The 22411-nt window shown below is 47.9% G+C and overlaps 1 protein-coding gene across 1 annotated transcript in view; it reads left to right on the top strand.

The window, feature by feature from the left end:
• LOC144686701 (adenylate cyclase type 10-like) overlaps positions 1-22411 on the top strand; it is a 124196-nt gene that overhangs the window by 26730 nt on the left and 75055 nt on the right. The window contains exons 9-11 of the mRNA XM_078552278.1: positions 12825-12943; positions 13932-14008; positions 15015-15204. Coding sequence (XP_078408404.1) covers positions 12825-12943; positions 13932-14008; positions 15015-15204 — 386 coding nt within the window. The remainder of the gene's footprint in view (positions 1-12824; positions 12944-13931; positions 14009-15014; positions 15205-22411) is intronic.

Below are 22411 nucleotides of genomic sequence, written 5' to 3'. Positions count from 1 at the left end.
CGATGCTGAACGTTCAGTGCTCAGCAAAGGACTTAGCTTCATACCCTTACGCCCCCATCTCAATGAATTTCGGGCTCGGCATGATGCTGAACTCTTCTTCCGCCGTCTTCGTCTCCGTGCTCACTTCTTTGGGCAGGAGTCCTCTCCCCGTTCAACGGATCCTTTTACCTACCTCCAATATTCTCGCTCCACCTGGGCCCCTCCCTCTGGATTCTTACCTTCTCTTGGTCTTTTCATTGAGAACTGTCGGCGTGACATTAGCCGTCTCAATTTCTCTGCTCCTCTCACCCATTCTAATCTGTCTCTCTCTGAACTTACTGCACTCCGTTCTCTCAGGTCCAACCCCAACATTGTCATCAAACCCGCTGACAAGGGTGGTACTGTTGTTGTCTGGCGCACTGACCTCTACCTCGCGGAGGCTGAGCATCAACTCGCAGACACTTCCTCCTACCTCTCCCTGGACCATGACCCCACCACAGAACATCAAGCCATTGTTTCCAGGACTGTCACTGACCTCATCTCCTCTGGAGATCTTCCTCCCACAGCTTCCAACTTGATAGTCGCCCAACCTTGGACGGCCCGCTTCTACCTCCTACCCAAAATCCACAAACAGAACTGTCCCGGCAGACCAATCGTGTCAGCCTGTTCCTGCCCCACGGAACTCATTTCTCGTTATCTTGACTCCCTTCTCTCTCCCCTTGTCCAGTCCCTTCCCACCTACATCCGTGATTCCTCTGACACCTTACGTCACATCAACAATTTCCAGTTCCCTGGCCCCAACCGCTTCCTCTTCACCATGGACGTCCAACCCCTCTACACCTCCATCCCCCACCAGGATGGTCTGAGGGCCCTTAGCTTCTTCCTTGAACAGAGGCCCGAACAATCCCCATCCACCACTACTCTCCTCCGTCTGGCTGAACTTGTTCTCACACTGAACAATTTCTCCTTTAACTCCTCTCACTTCCTCCAAATAAAAGGTGTGGCTATGGGTACCCGCATGGGCCCCAGCTATGCCTGTCTCTTTATGGGGTATGTGGAACATTCCTTGTTCCAGTCCTACTCCGGCCCCCTCCCACAACTTTTTCTCCGGTACATCGATGATTACTTCAGTGCTGCTTCATGCTCTCGTCGGGACCTGGAAAAATTTATTAATTTTGCTTCCAATCTCCACCCCTCCATCATTTTCACATGGTCCATCTCTGACACTTCTCTTCCCTTCCTTGACCTCTCTGTCTCAATTTCTGATGATAGACTGTCCACCAATATCCATTACAAGCCTACTGACTCCCACAGCTACCTCGACTACAGCTCCTCACACCCCGCTTCCTGTAAGGACTCCATCCCATTCTCTCAGTTCCTTCGCCTCCGTTGCATCTGCTCTGATGACGCTACCTTCAAAAACAGCTCCTCTGACATGTCCTCCTTCTTCCTTAACCGAGGTTTTCCACCCACGGTCGTTGACAGGGCCCTCAACCGTGTCCGGCCCATATCCCGCGCATCCGCCCTCACGCCTTCTCCTCCTTCCCAGAAACATGATCGGGTCCCCCTTGTCCTCACTTATCACCCCACCAGCCTCCGCATTCAAAGGATCATCCTCCGCCATTTCCGCCAACTCCAGCATGATGCCACCACCAAACACATCTTCCCTTCACCCCCCCAGCGGCATTCCGTAGGGATCGTTCCCTCCGGGACACCCTGGTCCACTCCTCCATCACCCCCTACTCCTCAATTCCCACCTATGGCACCTCCCCATGCCCACGCAGAAGATGCAACACCTGCCCCTTCACTTCCTCTCTCCTCACCGTCCAAGGGCCCAAACACTCCTTTCGAGTGAAGCAGCATTTCACTTGCATTTCCCCTAACTTAGTCTACTGCATTCGTCGCTCCCAATGTGGTCTCCTCTACATTGGAGAGACCAAACGCAAACTGGGCGACTGCTTTGCAGAACACCTGCGGTCTGTCCGCAAGAAAGACCCAAACCTCCCTGTCGCTTGCCATTTTAACACTCCACCCTGTTCTCTTGCCCACATGCCTGTCCTTGGCTTGCTGCATTGTTCCAGTGAAGCCCAACGCAAACTGGAGGAACAGCACCTCATCTTCCGACTAGGCACTTTACAGCCTTCCGGGCTGAATATTGAATTCAACAACTTTAGATCTTAAACTCCCCCTCCCCCCATTCCCACCCCGTTTCTTCCCCCTCCCTCTTTTTTTTCCAATAATTTATATAGATTTTTCTTTTCCCACCTTTTTCCATTATTTTTAAATCTACAACTAATACTTTGTTAGTCTGTCCACCCCACCCCCACTAGAGCTGTACCTTGAGTGTCATGCCATCCATTCTTAATTAGCACTTTTCTTAGATAATATCACCACCTTCAACACCTCTTTGATCCTTTTGTCTGTGACATCTTTTGATTATCTGCTCCTATCACTGCTTAATTATCCCTACAACGACCCCACCCTCAACTTCTCTCTCCCCCCGCCCCCCACCTTAGACCAGCTTATATTTCACCTCTCTCCTAACTATACTTCAGTTCTGCCGAAGGGTCGTGAGGACTCGAAACGTCAACTGCTTTCTTCTCCACCGATGCTGCCAGACCTGCTGAGTTTTTCCAGGTAATTCTGTTTTTGTTTTGGATTTCCAGCATCCACAGTAGCTTTTAGCTTTTTGTTTTTAACGCATACATGGAATTAAATTCATTTCAGTTACTAGCTGTTTTTCACAGGTAATCAAGTCTTTAATCACCCATGTAATGTAACTACGTACTTCGGGTTGTGAAATTGGGCAGGTTTTTTAAAAACAGTTTGTGGAATCTAGGGGGTGCATTGTTCTTCCCTGCATCCCAGCCTAGATTTCCAAATAGTAATGCAAAGTTTCTTGTGAGGTTATCTCATGGGACATTCCAAACTGTGCATACATTTAAATACTGCCTCCCTCTAATTCACTTTTGTATGCATTGTGAGATGCAGTCTACCTTAAAACTAGTGAACTGATTCATTACTTCACCATTTATTTTCACTTTTTTCACACTAAAAGATTTCTAATCTATAAAAAAAACTTTAAGTGGAATAAATGACATTACTTCCCAAAAAACTACCTCAACATTTTCCCTGCTGGGGTTCCATTCTCTATTCACCAAAATGCTCTCTTCCCAGGTTCCCCCTTCACTATTCACTTTGCCTCTCGAACCTTCAGCCTCCAGGTCACAAAAGCCTCTCCAAATTCACAGGGAACTTTACCTCTCTCTGATTATGTGTATGAATGTGAAGAAATTACTGAACTATTTTCCTCACTATTCATAGCGGTTTTCAGTAAACAAAACACTCAATAAGCTGAAAAAACAAAGATTGCCTTTTCCACATCTCTTCAAACTTCATTTCAATTCCACATCAATTCAAAAGGCAAGCCTCCTTAGCTATTTCTATTTTGAACTTGTCAAATTGAAACACATGATCCTTGTCTTAAGCCATCGCTACCAATTCAACTTCTGTCAAATGACTAAAATACAAACCAGAATGTAAAATCAAACAAATGCCTTTCTCATATATGGTAGTGTAGTGGTTATGGTACAGAACTTAAAACCTAGAGGTCGTGAGTTCAAATGACACCATAGTATAATTAAAATTGAATTCTGTAAATCTGGTCATGTCAGTGGCTGGGGGTGGTATTCTTTCTTCTGTACCTATGGTAACTTCTAAAAAATATTATTATTTATTCTAAAATTATTGTTCGGAACTAGAGATAGTTTAAGTAAGTTATAGTGTATTTGGGTGTGTTAGTAAATAAGGTATATCTTTCAGTTTAAGTTTAATTTGTATTTCTGTATTTGTGAGTTAAAAGGATGAAACCTGAGCTTTAGTTTCACTTTAAGAGATGCCTGCATTTTAATGAGATTTTATAACTCTTGAAGGGGAGTTAAAACAAACAAGGTAGAAAAAAATTGTGCTGTTGCCTAGCAACAGGGGTCCAGAGGGAGAGCACCCCCCACCCACACACATACACACACACACACACACACAAACCTAAAGCAGTTTGAGTTCAGTTGGTCAACGTGCTCTAAAGTTGAAGGGAGTTGCCAGCAGAAGCAGTATAGGAGAGGGACAGATAGCAAGTCCCAAACTAAATTTGAAACCAGCTGCCAGGAGATGCTGGACAGGAGGGTGCTGCAGGAAGCAGGTTTCCCCAAAGAACAGAAGAAGAGTGGTCCCGAGAAGACCTTCTGATTAAAGGATATGAACAGGAATCTATAAAACATCCTGTTGCGTGAAATTAAGAGTGAGGAGCAGAGAAAGGCTCCAAGCTTAAAGGAAGAAACTGCTGGATGCACATTTAAAGCAACATAGGCTTGGGAGAAGCCAGAAGATCTAAGGAAACCACTGAAGATCTGTACCTGTTTACTATGGGCATGTGAAGCAGTGGTGTTCTGCTGGCATAGCTGATTATCAGAGAGAGTGCATGGAAGGAAGCTTGAATGCATGTGGCGATCCAGGAGAGCTCAAAACCCTGGAGGTGGGCCCTTGTGGAAGGCGTCTGAGAGAAAGCACAGTTTGGGAGAAGATTCCAAAACGAGTTCTTCAAAGAGTGGAGAGTGGAAACCCTCATGTGAAAGACGGAGTTCAGTGAGACCGGTTGGGTCACAGTGTGACAAGTGTCCAGAGGGAGCTGAGGAGAGATCCATAGCATCTGTTTAGGGCGGCATCTGTCACTTGGTTTCAGAGTGTGGTGTGCCTGACCACAGGCCGCCTATTGGTTTGCATGGACTGTGTACTTACAATGAACATTAGAGTATAAGATAGCTTTTGTAGCTTGTGTTATCCTTACAAATCTGTATATATCTGTAAAGGTATAGTTGTGGGTGAATGGGTATTATGTAGTTCACCTCTTGTTTATTAAATGTTTTATTCTTTTGTTAAAAGTTTATCAGCTGGCTCCTGTGACTCTGTTCAGTAGCCAACTCTCCACGTATCTAAACAAAAAATAGAAGTTAGGATCTCTCATGCCAGGTTCCACCCTGGGATCTGACTTGTCCAGTGGAAACATAAACTGGGATTATAAAATTATATATAGTTTTAAAAAATTTTTTGCTGATGGTGCACATCTGCATGTTACCTTGATATTGGTGCACAAATCAAAACTCATTCCATACGTGGATGGGAACAAATGGGACTGAAATGATTGGTCTCCAACAACCACAACCATTTTCCTTTGTGCCAGGTATGACTCCAGACAGTGCAGAGTTTTTGCCCTGATTCCATTGTCTTCAATTTATAATATATCTTTTTTTTTAATCCAGTTTAGGCAACATCCAATTTGCTAATTCTGATGACACTGGACGAAATCGTCCCAGATTTGCACTAAGTGTGGTAGTAGGCATTAAAAAGACGTTTTACCCGCCAGCCGCAATGATGGATTTTCATGCCATATCATCCCCTTCCCTGTGCATCCTGCCTCATTAATAATGCATTCACGGGAAACATGCCGGATCGCTGGCAGGTGCACTCAGATTTTCCATCCACACCGTGACCTCAGTGCTTACTCGCTCCAGGAGCCATAATTAAAGCGCACCAGAGCACAGCCTACTTCATGTCTACAGACCAGGACTGCTCCAGGCAACAGATAACCCTGAAAGCCAGGAAGTCAGCAGCCCCGAAATTTGGTAAAGCCTCTCTGGGGCACCTGCTGGACACAGTGGAAGGCCGCTGTGATGTCCTCTACACTCTCATCCAGCAGAAGATCCACCAAAGTCACCAAACTGGCCTGGGAGGCGGTGACAGCGGTGGTCAACGTCGCCGAAGTACAGAGGAGGTCAACCATCCAGTGCAGGAAGAGGATGAATGCTCTCGTCCGTTCTGCCAGGGTAACTCTCAATTCATACACTCACAAATCCATCACACATCCACAGGAATCTCACACCTCAAGGGACAACACCACTAACTCTCACATCCTCATACCTCCATCAGGCTCATATCCTCTGGAGCACGGTTCCTCATCCTGTCCATGGCTCCGCTCAGCATACAAACATTCCACGCAGTGTTATGCATCCTGCTCACACACACTCAATCAGTTTTCATGCAGGAGAAGCTGGCTCACATCAGAAGGGAGAGGTCCTAGACCGGGTGTGGATTGGTCCACATTAGGCCCCTCACTCACTTTGAGGAGAGCGCCATCGCGCTGACTGGTGTGGATGTGGACTGTGCCTGCGGCGACCGTGAGTTCAGCGGCGAACACCCACACGAGGATCCTGCACCACCTCAACCCTCTCTCAACACAACTGCAAGTTCTCTCTCACCTGCTTCTGACTCTGCTGCCATGCACTAATTATCTCTGCTTTGGTTCACAGGGAACTCTGCCAAGCGACCAATGTCCTCAGCCAGCCAGTCCCTCAGCTCCATCCAGCTCCTCATCTCCAGCCAAGAGGACACCTTCTCCATTGAAGAGCTGGAAATAAGCAGCCTGGAAGACCCATTGCATTGCTTACCCACACCCTGCACCAGCGCAGAGGCACACACCTTGGTGGGACCTAGATTTAGAGCAGGCTTGGGTTCACAATCTAGTGGTCACCACACGGAGCGTTCGTCCATCACACTCATCTCACTGTCCTGAGCATTTTCAATGCTGCCTGCATTCAGTTGTCCATCTGAACTGATCTGCATCTCTGCCCACCCACTGATCACACTCCCATGCAGCACGTGTGCCCATCCAACATGAGGCTCCGCTCACTTTCAATTTGAAAACCATAGTCATGGTCAAGTTTTTGATCAGCTCCCCTGTCCTTTCCTCTTCCCAGTTACCCATGTCCTTTCCCCATCACTATCGAACCCCTGGCATCACCTTCTACCTCCCCACTGTCACCTATCAACATGAGCCCTTGTCATTTCAGGATGTCCAGGTGAACGTGCACATTCCCTACCTCCCAGAAAACCCCACCCCTGTTCACATTGACCTCTCCAGTCTCCTCCTTCCCATCCTCAGGGTCCGTGTCTGCCTCCATGTTCCCATCAACCACCCTCGCCACCCCTTCTACTGTTACTGACACACCCTCACCCTCCCACCCTACCAGCTCCCTCTGCCCTCTCTCACACTCACTATTCCCTCCTACCACGTCCACACTCAATTGATTCCCCAGGAGGCAGTCATTGATTCTACAGACCACCTCCCTTGCATGTTCACCTGGACATCACCCGCCTTACTCCCTCCTCCACCCTTAATCTCTCCTCCGCCCTTACATCCTCCTACCCCCAGACTGCTTCCCCCCTCTGAACTTCCCGCTACTCCCAGATACCTTCCCCTCTTTGAACTCTCTCCTCCACTGGACACCTTTTCCCTCCGAACCCCCACGCTTACATCTTCCTCCCCGCTTACACCTACCTCCCCACTTTCAGCATTCTACCCTGTTACATCCTCCTCCCTCTGTACTCCCTTCTCCCCCTGTACTCCATCCTCCACCTCCCCCCCCCCCCCCCCCCCGACACCATCTTTCACCCTCTCAACTTCACCTCCCTGACACTTTCGACTCCGCCCGCAACCTCACCCCCCGACACCTTCATCCCCTCTCCAGCCTCACCCCCCCGACACCTTCATCCCCTCTCCAGCCTCACCCCCCACCCCCCGGCAACTTTGTCCCCCCATTCCCAACCTCACCCCCCTACTTCTCCTACTCACATCTAGACCTTCCACTCCCCCCCCTCCACTCCCTTCATCAATCATCCGTAGCAACCCATGGCCAAGACCGTGATGTTCTGAAACAGGCCTGAAGCAACAACAGAGACCACCCACCTTCCAAGAGCTGCTTTGCGGCCATGTGCATGAGGATCCACCCAGCATGCAATGTATGTTCCTCCAGGGGCCGGTAGCTGTAGAGCTCCAGTGTCGTCGTCTTCTCGATGTCCACGACCTGAATAAGACCTTAAAGGTGAGTCCTGACTTCTGCACATCACACTTGTCCAGGTGTGTTTTGGGCTGGTGCGTTTTCCTGCTGGCGTAATGATAAACCGGTCATGAAGGGGACGATTCCGGTCAGGCCTTACTTTGCCATTAGCAGGATGCAAACCGTGTTCGCACCAGCCTCCAGCACGATTCGTGTTCCGCCATGGCAGAAACCATCGGATGATCCCACTGTGATTTCATGCCGGCATGAAACAGATTTCTGCCCCTCATGCCGAATTCTCCCACTCACCACTGCCTGCCATGACGCCAACGCTCACAAGACTGGGCAATTCCACCCATTGACCTTCTGAAGTGCTATCATTTCACTGGTACCAGTTCTCCGGTATCTCATTAGTGGGCACTTGTGCTGACAGCTGGTAGAATATTTGAAGCATTTCCACTGTTGCTTAAGAGAATTCACTGAGGATCTGAATGCAAAGAGAAATTAATACGTTTTGTTCTCTCTGACCGGTGGAAGTAGGTTGAGCTTTTCCACGGTTGCAGGTTTTCCCATGGTGTACTATGCCATTGACTGCACACACTTCGATTTGCAGGTGACAGATATAATTTCTGAGATGTATCACAATGGAAAGATTCCATTTTCCTAAAGTCCAGTTGGTGTGTAGCCAGACAGTGATACTTGCAGGTCAATGCCTGATAGCTTGACAGTAATCATGATCCTTTTATTCTGCCATCATCTGCTGTACAATCTGCATTCGAAGCATCTTGTCAAAATGGAAGATGGACAGCAAGAGCTATTCGCTGACCATCAGACTAATAATTCTGGTGCGCAACCGATGCTCATGTGGGCAGCACTCATATAGCACTCATTATGTATGCTTGGCTGAGAGCTCAGAAATCCATTATTCTTATTGAAACACCTGAGCCCCAGAGAAAACACTGTTTGATTGACAGTTCTGGCTGTCTAATCTCTGCTGACAGTTTCACAATGTCCATTTAAATAAGGCTAAGTGGTTTCAAGGGCTTGTGGTTTCTGTTACTGATACTTTAAAGAGCATGGATGATTGACGCTTTTATTGTGAAGTGACTTTTTTAACATAGTAGAAAGTAATGAATGAATGACTTGTTAAAGCTTACTTTTTTTACACATAATGCTATCATTATAGGGCCAATTGATACTAAACAGTGTATAGTGGGTCAATGGGCATGGAAGTGCCATAGCTTGGTATAGTAAGGCATGAAGTGCCATGGGGGTGTGTGTGGAATGCCATAGCTTAGCATAAGTGGCTTAAGGGACCACAGGGGTGGGTGGAGTGCCATAGCTTGGTATAGGTTGCATGAGAGGCTTTGGGGAGTGAGTGGGGGCATGAGCTGGCATGGATGAGGTATGGGGAGTGTGTGCAGGTGAGGGGGTGAGAGAGGTGAGGGCTGAAGGGTGTTTCTGTTTTTATTTTAACTGGGATGAAGTCCCTCAGCACCGAGGCAGGCCTTTTAAACGGCCCACCTCTGCACCCGGCTGTGACTGCCTCCAACCTCTTTCCTGAGTCTGCTGGCCTGACTTCAGCCCACACCATCTTCCCCCCCAACCCCGCAATGAAGATATTCCCTCTGTGGGCACTTTCCCATGAGGTGGGCAGACCGAGCTGTGAATTTTCCCAACTCTGCCTACCTGCCTTGGTGATGAAAATCCAGGTCATCATGGGAGCCATACTGCCCCACAAACTGTCACCACGCAGACTACTGGAGTGCTTAACCAATGCTTCCATGACCTAAACCACTCTGCAAGAGCTTGGCAGTACGAGTGTGAGACCGTGACATGATTGGCCGTGGTCTGTTGCTTGCTGCACAGCCTTGTCACCATGAGGGCAGAGCCGTTGCCATCAGCTATATGGTGAGCAGCTGAGAAGGTGGAGGAGCATCATTTTTCTGGCCGGGCTATCCACAAAAATGTCCAATCCCCCATTCACCAACAGTCCCACACCTTTCCTCTGTTACTGACTATCACAGTGTCCTCTTGGCCACAATGCTGGAATAAAAGCAACCAGAAATCAAATATTCGGAACCAGCTTTATAAATCAAGTGATCCAACATTCTCTATAAAGGTCAACTAATCACCCTTGTACATTCCCTTGGTAACTGTCTTCCATGTGCATTTGCCTGTCCTAGAGCTCCAATGCAGTGCTAACCATTGGCATTAGCACTGCTGGTGGAAGGCTGCTGACTTTCAGTGAGGGAGACTGCAGAAGGTCTTGCAGGATGACCTCGAGGAGTTCTGGCCTTAGAAAGCCCACATTGGACTTCACCACCTTGGCATAGCTGGTTGACAGGCAACAGCAAGGGCACTGGTGGAGTAGCAGTGGTGGAAGCATGAATGTTGTCATCCTAAGAGAGGATGGCACAATTGTGCTCCATGGAACTACTGCCACACTAACAGGGCAGCAGTTTAGCAATCCTAACAATGATGGCAGAAATCTGAACTTGTATGACATCCGTCTGAGCCTAAATGGCAGTGGGCATGGATCTCATGACCTCTGACTGAGCTTCTACTGCAGCACTGGAGTGCTGTTGGGTGGCTTCCACCTGTGCTTCAATGGAAACTGAGACAGTGGCCACCAGACAATGCATCATGGCGGGGTCCATAGGCACTGACATGAAGTTAGCCACACTTCCACACTAGAAAAGCTGGCTTCCAAGCGTTGTGCATTTCCCTAGACCACTATGGATCTGGAGACCTTCATGCTCTTTGACCTTGACAAGATGCTCTGTGGGAGGCCTGCAAATACCCAACCATCTTGGTATACTTGGTCTTCAACATTCTCCTGTAGACCACCCCATCAATGTCCTCATCTCAGTCCCTGTAGAAGAATGGCCTCTAGGGAGCTGGATAATGGATTCTCTTTTCTCCATGGGCTGGCTGCAGGCTGCCTGGTGACTCACCAAGTGCAGATCCTGACTCTGTACTATGCTTTAAGGCATGCACTGCGCCATAATCTGGTGGCTGCGAGTGTTAGATCAAGTAGTTGTGTTTCTTCCTCAGAGGTCTATAGCAGCTCTCACCCTTCCTTCTGAGGCTGCACACTGGCCAGGTGGCAATTCTTTCAGTATCTGAAAGCAGAAAATCAAAGGGAAGGGTTGAGTGAGAAAAGGGGAATGGGGTGGAAAGCAAGGGGCCCAATGATCACCCCTTCTGCAGTTTACAATTCATACCAGATGAGCCACCTCTGAGAACTTTGGATCCCTTGCTCTTAATTGTTGTTCCATTTGATGTCCTTCTTACAGCCACATGCGCTACATGCTGTCAGCAACAGCTTCTTCATAATGAGTGTTGCTCCACTTTAAGGGAGTGGACTCCCTTAAAGTGGTGTAGGCCAGCAGGAAAAGTGAGATGCCATGTACACTGCTCAGTCCCATGTTGAACGTTGAGTCAGCTAGCAGCACAGGTTGTGTTCGACTGAACACTGCAATCAGTCAAATGAAGAGGCAGAACCAAGTTTGGGTACTGCCTACTTCAGTAGGATTGTGCACAAGTTGATTGTGAATCACAACCCTCCCTGCCTGAAAAAGGGTGCACCAATTTTTTTGCCTTCAGTCTGCATTTTCTCATGGGTCAACCAAATACTATTAGAAAATGAATCGGGAGTTCTCCAGTGTCTTGGACAAAATGTCTCATTCAACCAAACCCATCAAAACCTAGCAGAATGTTGATTTTGTTTTTAGGTCCCTTTTTATATTTTAACTATCAATTTATATGTTGATCTTTTTAAAATCTACTTTTTTATTAATGGGACAGAGCAGAGTGTGAGGGAATCTATATTTTTGGATTTTTGTCTGTGTATGTTAACACCTGTGGGGATGACCTTTGGTTCATTGGAGATTGTAACATTTAAGGTACAGAATGTACCAATGGTTGATATATTCAACCCTACCTCACAACAGAAGTTGATCCTGTTGTAAAATTTAATAGGATGCCAGTTAGTCCGGAGCAAAGGTGTCTGAAGAAGCTTGCTAGCTTTGTGCAGCTGGGGAGAATGGGGCTCAGAAAAGCCTGTGGTAAGCAGTGGCAGCTGGCTGAAGCTGATGTGCAGTTGTCTGTTCCACAAAGCTGACAGATGGGGCAAAGGAAAGCCCGTGAACAGTGGGGTTCTGTTCAGAGCAGCTAGGTAGCTGGGATCGTGCTGGTGATTAGATACTTGGGTGTAGCCTTGTGAATCCAGTAGGAAACAGTATCTGGAGAAGAGATTCAGTAGCTGAGGCATTTTAAGTTTCAATCCTGTTGCCTGGCAACTACTTGCAAGCCAAAGAAGAAGCTGGAAGGCCTCCAGACTGAATAGGAGCTGCTGTTGAGGGAAATCAGAGGCTAGATCATCAAAATTGAGGAGATGAAATCTCTTGTGAGGAAGACAGAGTTTTGAAGAATTTTCATGACTCACATTGATGACTGACATCTGAGTGGGTCGCTGAGAAATTTGGAGGAGTTGTTTTGGTTGTGTCTACCATTTAATATGCAGTTTGTGATGTGTTCGACCACAGTTTGCCTGTGAATTCATGTTTACCGCATGTTAATTCTGGATATTAGAGTATAAGATAGAGTGTATTGACCATTTGCTTGATTGACTCTTGTATAGTAAAATATCTTCTATTTGTTTGAAACCATGGAATCTTGTGACTTTAGTCTCTTAGTAAGTAACTGGGATTTCAAATTTCATCTACTTTAAACAAAAAATTACTGTTTCCTAACCAGATCATAACAAAATTTGGGGTTGGGTCTGAGATTATAATGAAAGTAAGATAGTGATTGTTAGGACTTGCATGTTTAGGATTTGACAGAATTTTGTATACATAGCACAGCTCAGTAGTGAAAAAATGTGAATTTAAAAATGTACATTCAGCTCTAAATGTAACATTTGTCATTTAGATTTTGTTTCATTCATTCCAGGGATGTACTTTTCTTTGTGCTTTTGGCCTTCCTGGTGACAAAGGAGAAGATGAATGTGCAAATGCTTTACAATGTGCACACAATGTTCATGAATTTTGTAATAAACTTAAATATGTCAGGTAAGTATTTCTAAATGTCTAGTTATACTGTACTAGAAAGATCATGGAAAACTTATTGCCCTGTAACTTCCAAACTCCAGAGCAGTGTAACAAAGATGCTCTGGGGAAACTACCCCCTTCCACCCCCCAACCCCCAGCCCAGAAGTCCCCAGATAAGGATTGCTTGGCAATTGCCTGGGAAGCTCAAACTTCCGGTGGGTAATTCCTTTGTAATGGGAACCATCCGAAAATGTGATATAAATCGCAAACTTCGGGTGGTTCGGACTGTCACCCGAGCAGTAGTTACCCAGAAAAAGTTAGAAGAGTTAAAACCACTTCTATCTTCTGGGCAACTTTTTACTGACCTCCTCCAACCTCACGCGGGACACCTGACTACCCCCCACCTGCCCACTGCACCCCCCACAGGACTCCATCAACACACCCCTCAACCTCCCATGGTATCCCCTTCACACCCCACCATGGGACTGCCCACCCCAACCCACCCTCAACCACCCCTCAACCCCCCCATGGGAACCCTCTCTCCCCCAAACTCCCCACAGGAAGACCCGACTACCCCCACCATCCTAATAGCCCCTTACGCCACCCCACCCCCCACCCCCGACTACTGCACCAACATCCCCATGGGATGCTCCGAACCCCTCTGACCTCCCCCTGGACCACCCCCACTTACCTTCTCCCTGGCCTCCCAGTGGCTGGGCCTTTACGCTCACCTACTTTAAGGCAGCTAATGTGTGGGGGCCTGGCTTATTTACCTTCGACTGAGCTGCCCTCGACTGTAGGCTGCGGGAACCCACTACGCTACACACACCTTCCCCGTGCTGAGTGGGATGGTCGGGTGAGATAGGAACGGCTGGATTTCAAGCTAAGTAATAATGAGCAGAGTAGCAATCCGATCAATTGCCACTCCACTAGAAGTTACAGGCCATTCATTTGGAACTTTTAAGGTACTGGTCAAAATATTACCTGTTATATTTTCCTATGCTTTCAGTGTAGCATCTATTGGTGTTTCAACTGGTCCTCTATTCTGCGGAGTGGTTGGGCATCCTCTACGCCATGAATATACAGGTAAACAGAAGTGTAATTTGGAAATTATATTTACTAGCCACATTGGCAGGTTTTGTATTTACACTCAATTTTCTGTTTTCAATTGCATAATGCCACTTTTAAATGTAAAACAAATTAATGTGAAGAATTCACCCTTTTTATTGTTAACTGAGTAGTGCATTGAACTGTCAAAGGCCTATTAAGGCCATTTAAATATCAATTAAAGTTATCAACTGAGCTGCCTGTCCAACCTTAAGGTTGACGGGCAGGCGAAGAGCCCAGGCGGCCTTCGCACTTTTTATGGAACCTCATCCACGGGCGGGATGAGGTTCCATGAAGGGTTTATAAATTAAATAAATTGTTTTTATTAATGTTCCTTGACATGTCCCAGCTCATGTGATATTGCCGCCTGAGGGGACATGTCTTAAAATATTTTCTTTTCTTTATTTAAACTTTTAAACCTTAAACTAATCTCCCTGAGGTACCTCTGTGTCTCAGGGAGATTTCTGCGCACTTTCACACGCATGCGCAAAAGAGCGCAGACCCCGACTCAGGGAATCCCTCCCCACCCGCACATGGAGCGTGCAACGCTTCCGGGCGCATGTCACGCTGGGCGGGCCTTAATTGGCCCGCCCACATAAAATGGTGGCACGGACCCGGGGGCGCGCATGCCCCCGCCCACCCCCACACAACACACCGAATGGGGAGAAATTTCTGCCCCTGGAATTGAAAGTCTAATGGTGACCATGTAAAAAAAAACCCAACTGGTTCACTAATGTCCTTTAAGGAAATAAATCTGCCCTCCTTACATGTGACTCCAGACCCACAGCAATGTGGCTGACTCTTAAAAACTGCCCTATGAATAAGGCAATTAGGGATGGGCAGTAAATGCTGGCCGAGCCAATGATGCTCACGTCTTGTGATTGAATATATTTTTAAAAATGAAATAAACTATAAGATTTACTATGTAAAATGTTACAGTAACAACTGTTTTGAGTTCTTTCTTATGTTATTTCTAATTGAAAAGTGATTGGCCGGAAAGTTAACTTGGCAGCACGACTGATGATGACCTATCCGGGTGTGGTTTCCTGTGATGAAGAAACGCACTATCATGCCAAGATGCCTTCTTCCTACTTTATTGAACTTCCTAAACGAAATATGAAAGGTGTGGCAAACCCAGGTACCATTTACCAGTACCTCTCCAAGAAGCACCAGAAGTAAGTAAAACTCTCTCGAGTGAGAAGATCCCTAGTCTAAAGAAAATATTTTACTCTTCTTATGAGTTTGATTGTCTTAAGAGCTGAGAGATTAATGGTTTCTGCTTAGTGCTATATAACTATTTGTAAAGTTAGATGGAATAGCTAGAGGAATTGTAAACTGTATATAGAATAAAAGCTGCCTTTGCTATTTTTCCCAGGAAATACAATATACTGTCTTTCAGCAAAGCCTGAGAAAAACAAAGAAATATTAATCTTTGATGATAAATCAAATCAAATCAATGCAAAAGTTTGACAGTGATTTGTAAATGCTGCCATTATTTTAACTTATTTCTAGACAACTCTGACTCCATTTGATTCTGAGCTAAGCTATGGTTCCCATAATCATCTGCATTACCAAGACCATTTACTTTGACCTCTACCCTGTCTCTACCCTGTCTCAGCCCCAGCTGCTTCCAAAACCATCACCCAAGGTCTTGTTACTACCAGGCTTGACTATTCCACCGTGTCCCCTTTCTCACCACCTAAAAAGCTGAATTCAACTAAAACTCTGCTGTCCAACTCCTAACTTGCATGAAGTCCTTTACGCTCATCATCCCTGTGCTTGCTGATTTGCTTTACCTCCTGGTCGATTAATGCCTCAACTTTAATATTTTAATCTATGGGCGGAATCGTCCATGCCCGCTGGCGTCGGGTATGGTTGGCGGCGTGAGCAAACAACTTGGTGAGAAGGCCAAAAATCGGTTTCACTGCGTCGTGAAACCAGTTTGTGATCATCCGCTCAGCCTATTGATGGCGAGCCGCGTTTTCCAACATCGTACGTCAGGAACCTCATTGTAATACATTTGCATGTCATTATAAGGGCAGCCCGCTGGAATCACCCCCCCTCCCCCCCGCAGGATCGTCCGCCCACATCATGCCGACGTTTTTCACAACAGCATATAAATGGCATGCATTTGGCGGGCTGCACTTTGAGTGGAAGTCGGAGGTGAGTACACAGTAATATTGCACAGCGCTCACCAGGATCAGCTGTTGGGCTTCAAGATTGAGGCGCGTTGGAGGTGTAGGGGCAAGGGCTGCCCTGCAGTTGAGGCGACTTGGGGGTGGGGGCAAAGGCTGCCCTGCAGTTGAGGCGACTTGGGGGTGGGGGCAAGGGCTGCCCTGCGGTTGAAGGTAGCACACAAGCACATGCGGAGTGTGGGGCAGGGAAGCGGCCACGCGTTAGGGAAACCTTGTATAAAGTGAGCATTCATCTGCAGCTGAGATAGTTCAGACACAGCCACATTGGCATACGTGGTGTTGGGCCTTTAGCTTATCTACCCACTCAAGCAACGCAGACGCATGCAAGCGCCACCAAGTGCTCCAGAGCTTTTCACATCTTGGGCACAGATTGCAAACTCATGAGCATTTTAGTGGACTGCAGAGCAGTTGGACGTTGTACAATCTCCTTGTTAAAGCTGACTGTGGAGCAGTCACTGGTGGAGGCGCTTACAGCCCCTTACAATGGCATCATCCCGGTTTGGACCAGTCCCCCCATGGTTCAAGTTAACAGTGCAGCTGTACAGTGTGTGTTAGGAGAATGTCTACGCCCGAGCTGAGAGCACAGCATGCAGTCCAGTGGGCGAAGCTACTGCAAATTGGTCAGGTGGAGTGGGGCAGAGATGGTTGGGGTTTCAGGCAGCCGTGCAGCGCACTAATCTCTGGGCCTCCAATGGTGGCCAGCACTCTTCGGGATACGTTGAGGGGCCTTCAGACTTAACCAAGAGAGTTTCTTAGTACACCCAGGCTAACCCATGCATCTCTCTCTTTCATCCTGCAGGAGGAGTACATCGGGAGCATGGAGTTTGGTGAACTAGCTGTATGCTTTGAGGCCTACAGAGAGTGGAGGCGATGGAGAAGAGTGCAACAGAGGCGCCTGGCTGCGCAGAGGGAGGAGCAACACCCTCAGGAAGAAGGGGCGGCTGGGGCTCCTGCACACACTGCTGGAGAGCCACAGAGAGCCGTCGTTGGTTGGCGTTTAGATAGACCCAGGGTCTACAGACGCCGCCTTTCATTGTTGCTGATGACCAAGACCAGTGTCGCCAAAGACTGCGCAAGTCTAGGGGACTGGTCGGTCACATCTGCCAGCTACTGCAGGATTTGGCTCCAAATGGACATGGAAGGCATCAGTGGCTGTGAAAGTGACTGTAGCGCTCCATTTTTATGCCAGTGGCTCCTTTCAGGGCTCCACAGATGACCTCTGTGAAATATCACAAGCCTACACCAACAAATTTATCCATGAGGTCACAGAGGGACTTGGAGGCTGGAGAAATAGTGGAGGTGTAGAACAAATACTCTGCATCTATCTTTACAAAGGAAGAAGATGCTATCCAGGCTGAGGTGAAGGTTTGGGGCGGGGGGGTGGAGTGGGGGGTGGTGGGGGGCGGTAACTGGTGCACTAGAAGAACTTACAATCCAGGGGAAGGAGGTTTTGGAAAGTCTATCTTTACTTAAAATAGATGAGGTACCAGGACTAGATGAGATGCATCGAAGAGTACTGAGGGAAGTGAGAACGGAAATTCTAGAGGCACTAGTGATAATCTTCGAGTCTTCCTTAGACACAGGGGAGGTGCCAGAGGACTGGAGAACTGAGAATGTTGCAGCCTTGTTCAAAAAGGGGTGCAAGGATAAAGCCGGCACCTACAGACCAATCAGTTTGGCCTCAGTGTTAGGGAAACTTCTGGAAACAATAGTATGGGATAAAATCAATAATCACTCAGACAATTGCAGGATAATTAAGGAAAGCCAGCATGGATTCATCAAGGGAAAATCATGTTTAACTAACTTGCTGGAGTATTTTGAGGAGGTAACAGAGAAGGTTGATAAAGGAAACGCTGTTGATGTGGTGCATATGGATTTTCAAAAGGCATTTGATACAGTGCCATACAACAGACTTGTGGGCAAAATTCTAGCTCATGGAATAAAGAGGAAAGTAGGCACTTGGATAAGAAATTGGCTGAGTGACAGGAAACAGAGAGTAGTGATAAATGGTTGTTTTTCAGATTGGAGGAAGGTTTGTAGTGGAGTTCTCCAGGGGTCAGTGTTGGGACCCTTACTCTTCCTGATATATATTACTGACCTAGACTGTCGTGTGCAGGGCTTGATTTCAAAATTTGCAGATGATACACAGATTAGAAATGTCAACTGTGATGGGGGTAGTCTTGCACTTCAAAAGGACATAGACGTATTGGTGGATTGGGCAGACAAGTGGCAGATGAAATTCAATGCTGAGAAGTGTGAGGTGATTTGTTTTGGCAGGAAAGATATGGTGAGTCAGTATAAAATAAAGCGAGAGCCTCTGAAGGAGGTGCAGGAACAGAGGGACCTCAGTGTAGATGTACACAGGTCATTGAAAATGGCAGGGCATGTTGAGAAACCAGTTAATAAAGCATGTTGTATCTTAGGCTTTATTAATAGGGGCATTGAGTACAAGAATAAGGAGGTCATGTTGAACTTGGATAAGACACTAGTTAGGCCTCATCTGGAGTACTGTGTCCAGTTCTGGGCGCCATGCTTGAGGAAGGATGTGAAGGCATTAGAGAGAGTATGGAGCAGATTCATATGAATGAATCCCGGGATGAAGAACTGTGGCTATGAGAATAGATTGGAGAGGTTGGGATTGTTTTCCTTGGAGAAAAGAAGGCTAAGAGGAGACTTGATAGAGGGATTCAGGATCTTGAGGGGTACGGACAGGGTAAATAGTGAGAAAATGTTCCCACTCAAGAGAACATCAAGAACTAGAGGGCACAGGTTCAAAATAATTGGCAAAAGGAGTAAATGTGATATGAGGGAAAACTTTTTCACCCAGAAGGTGGTTGGAGTCAAGAATAAACTTCCTGAAAGGGTGGTGGAGGGAGGTTCGATTGAGGCATTCCAAAGGGAATTAATTGGGTTGCTATCTGAAAAGAGAGAATGTGCAAGGTTACGGGATAAGGCAGTGTGTGGGACTAGGTGGAATGCTCTTTCAGAGAGCCAGTGCAGACTCGATGGGCCGAATGGCCACCTTCTGCACTGTAAAGATACTGTGATACTATGCCATCTTTGGAAGGGCACACAACTTTTTTGCATTTTGCCCGGGACCAAGAAAGCCAGGATGTAAGAGTGATTGGATTTGCCCAGATCTTGAGTTTTTCAGAGGTGCAGGGTGCCATCGACTGCACTCACATGGCACTCAGATCTCCATCGCAACTATGTCAACTACAAGGACTTCCATTCGCTGAATGTGTAGCTGGTGTGCGGCCAGCACAAACGCATCCTCCAGGTCTGCGCATGGTTTCCAGGGAGTGTCCATGACTCCTACATCCTCAGTCTGTCACAGATCCCTGGCATCTTCCAGGGTCCACAGAGGCTTCAGGGATGGCTCTTAGGCGACAAGGGCTACACGCAAAAGACATGGCTGATGACACCCGTGCAGCGGCCTCAGACTGCAGCAGAGTGAAGGTACAACGAGGCTCATGCTGCAACTTGCAACACGATGGAGCAAAACATCAGGATGCCAAAAATGTGGTCCCGGTGCCTGGACCGGTCTGATGGAGCCCTGCAATATAGTCCACAGAGGGTGTCATGCATTGTTGTTGCCTGCTGCACCCTTTACAACCTGGTGCTGCAACGGGGAGAGGAGCTGGCTAAGGAGGAGATGGAGGAGCTGGAGATCGCATTCAATGAGGAGGACATCGACGGTGATGAGGGTGAGGAGGTCCTCAAAAGCGACAATGACGGCAATGAGGCCATTGCACTGGCCAGCCAAGGCAGGCGACTTGGGAGGCCCTCATAGCTGCTAGATTTGTGGAAGATGATGACAACATGCAGTGAGGAGACACCATAAGATCCTCACATTGCATCTATGAACGTTTGACTCCGGTCTGGCTTATGTCAGCGCGAATACCCTCTGTGATAAGGCTCCTGTCATGGAGACACAGTGGAGGCCCTAATAGTCGCCTGGTTGCAGGAGGATGATGATGACATGCAGTGAGGATGCTCCATAGATCTTCACATAGCCTCTGAGAATGCCTGACTCCTGTCTAGCTGAGGTCAGCTCGCTTGCGCTCTGTGATCAGGGTCATATCATAGAGATGCAGCCATGAAACTTTAAAAGCACCTGATCCTTTATCCGCCTTCAGCACCTGAGCTGTTCAGGAGGACAGCATCACTGGTCACAGATGCTGAATAGATGGGGGCCAGCCTCACCTTAAAAGGTGCTGAGAGCACACAGAAAGAATGATGGAACTCGGTGATGCCTGCCCATGACATTCTGGCAGCAATGACAAGAACCATCGAGGTGCAGGCATCTATAATGTGTCCAGGGCGTGTGAGGCTGGACCATCACTTTGGCCTGAAGGCACAGAGAAGAGGCTCTGGACTGAGACACCTGCCTTTATCTTATGCAGAAAGGTTTCACAAGTGACACAAGCACTGCTCTTCAGAACAAGGAGTCATAGGCAGGGAGACATTCTTGGTAGTTTATTTACAATAGTGAATATTATGTATAAATGATTAACACCCATGCGCAGGCTGTGCAAATACATCTTAACTTTCCTAACTCTGCTGCTACATCTTGATGCTCCCTGGACGTTCACAGTGGAGGTGGAGGCAACTGACTGCTACGCCCTGTTGTCTGTGATGACCTTGGTGAGCGTTCTCTGGAGGGCCAAGACCTGGAGGGCCCTGGACTGCTTTCAGGGTCCTGCTGTGTGGCAGTGGCACCCTCCTCAGCCTGTGGAGCTGGAGCTGCTGAGGTCACAGTAGGAGGGGTTTCGGATGGGCCGGACACACCCGGATTCACCTGGTTGGATTGCCTTGGGGTGTACGCCTGCTGATCCTCCTCCCTATGGGTGCCTGAGGTCCCCTGGCTGACTCCTTGAGGAAAAGGGGAAACTGGAATGAGATTGAGCTGCCCAGCACCCCTCTCACGTTCACAATGTTGAATGTCAGCTATGGCATGCAGGAGTGACGTCCTGGATCAAGGTCTCCATGGCAGCCGCTGTCCTACCAGTGTTGGCCTCGGTGTATTGGCATGCCGGCATTATCACCTCAGCCTGAAGGCAGACAGACTCCTCCGTTGTGCCTTGCAATCTGAGGAGTGCAGCGGACATCCTTTCCTGATGTTCCCTAGCTTGCCTTTGCAGCTCCAGCAACTGTGACATGACCGAATCCAGGGGCTCGTCATCTGTCTTGGACTCAGCAAATTTCTGGCCTCCAGCAGTCCTCCGAGTGCCAGACACCTGGGAAGTCCCTGCTGCCTGCTGTAGATCAGAAAGTGCGATGTGCTCACCAGATTGTGATCCTGAGGCTACTCTAAAGCTAGGTCCCACTGAGGTGCGTGTCTCTGCACTGGTGGAGGTGTGGATGAGCGTTGTGATGGGTCTTCAGGGAGGGTTTCAGTGGAGTCCTCTTCTGGGCTTCCCTCGGGCTTGATTTGAGGCCCTGGGTTGTGGACTGTCTTGGCTGTTTCCCAGATGTGCCAGCGAAAGCGGGGAGAGATAATTAGTGCATGGCAAAGGCCTGTGAAACATGACACATCACTCACAGCATGGTTGTCTGATGGGTGTTGCACTGCTGGATCCTCACTTGGTAGGGCATCATCAACCTCACCTCAGCACAGATTTGGTCCAGATTCTTGCTGCCCAGCTGGATGGCTCTGTTTTCAAAGTCTGTGAGGACCTTGATTTCAGGCATTCCTCCACCAGTAAGCAACCTCTCCCTCTTGTATGCCAGCTTGTCCTGTATGAATAGAGATGGAGAGAATGTAAGCAGGATGTCTGCCAGGCTGGATGATAAGCATGCTTGGCATATGTGGGTGGTAAGTGGTCCCATGGACGGGATGAAGACAATAACGGTGAGTGTAGTGTGAGGGAGTGAATGGTGATGTCCCATGAAGTGCAGTGAGTGAGGCCCCCGTGGATGTATGGTGGGTTTGTGAGTGTGTGAGTTGAGAGTGATGAGAAGAGTGACTTACCCTGGAGGAATGGAGGAGATCATTCATCCTCTTGCGGCACTGGGTGGCTGTCCTCTTTTGCAGGGTGTTGGCGCTGACCACCGCTGCCACCACCTCTCAAGCAAGATTGGTGATGTTGCTGCCCATCCTGTGGCCAGAGTAGGGGTAGAGGACATCACGGCGAGCATTCACTGCATCCAAAAGGTGCTCGAGGAATGTGTCATTGAATCTGGG

The sequence above is a fragment of the Cetorhinus maximus genome, chromosome 11, assembly GCF_964194155.1.
Source record: "Cetorhinus maximus chromosome 11, sCetMax3.hap1.1, whole genome shotgun sequence".
NCBI classification, from domain to species: domain Eukaryota; kingdom Metazoa; phylum Chordata; class Chondrichthyes; order Lamniformes; family Cetorhinidae; genus Cetorhinus; species Cetorhinus maximus.
Note: the sequence above shows the minus strand (reverse complement) of the source record. Positions and strands in the feature narration are given on the sequence as shown.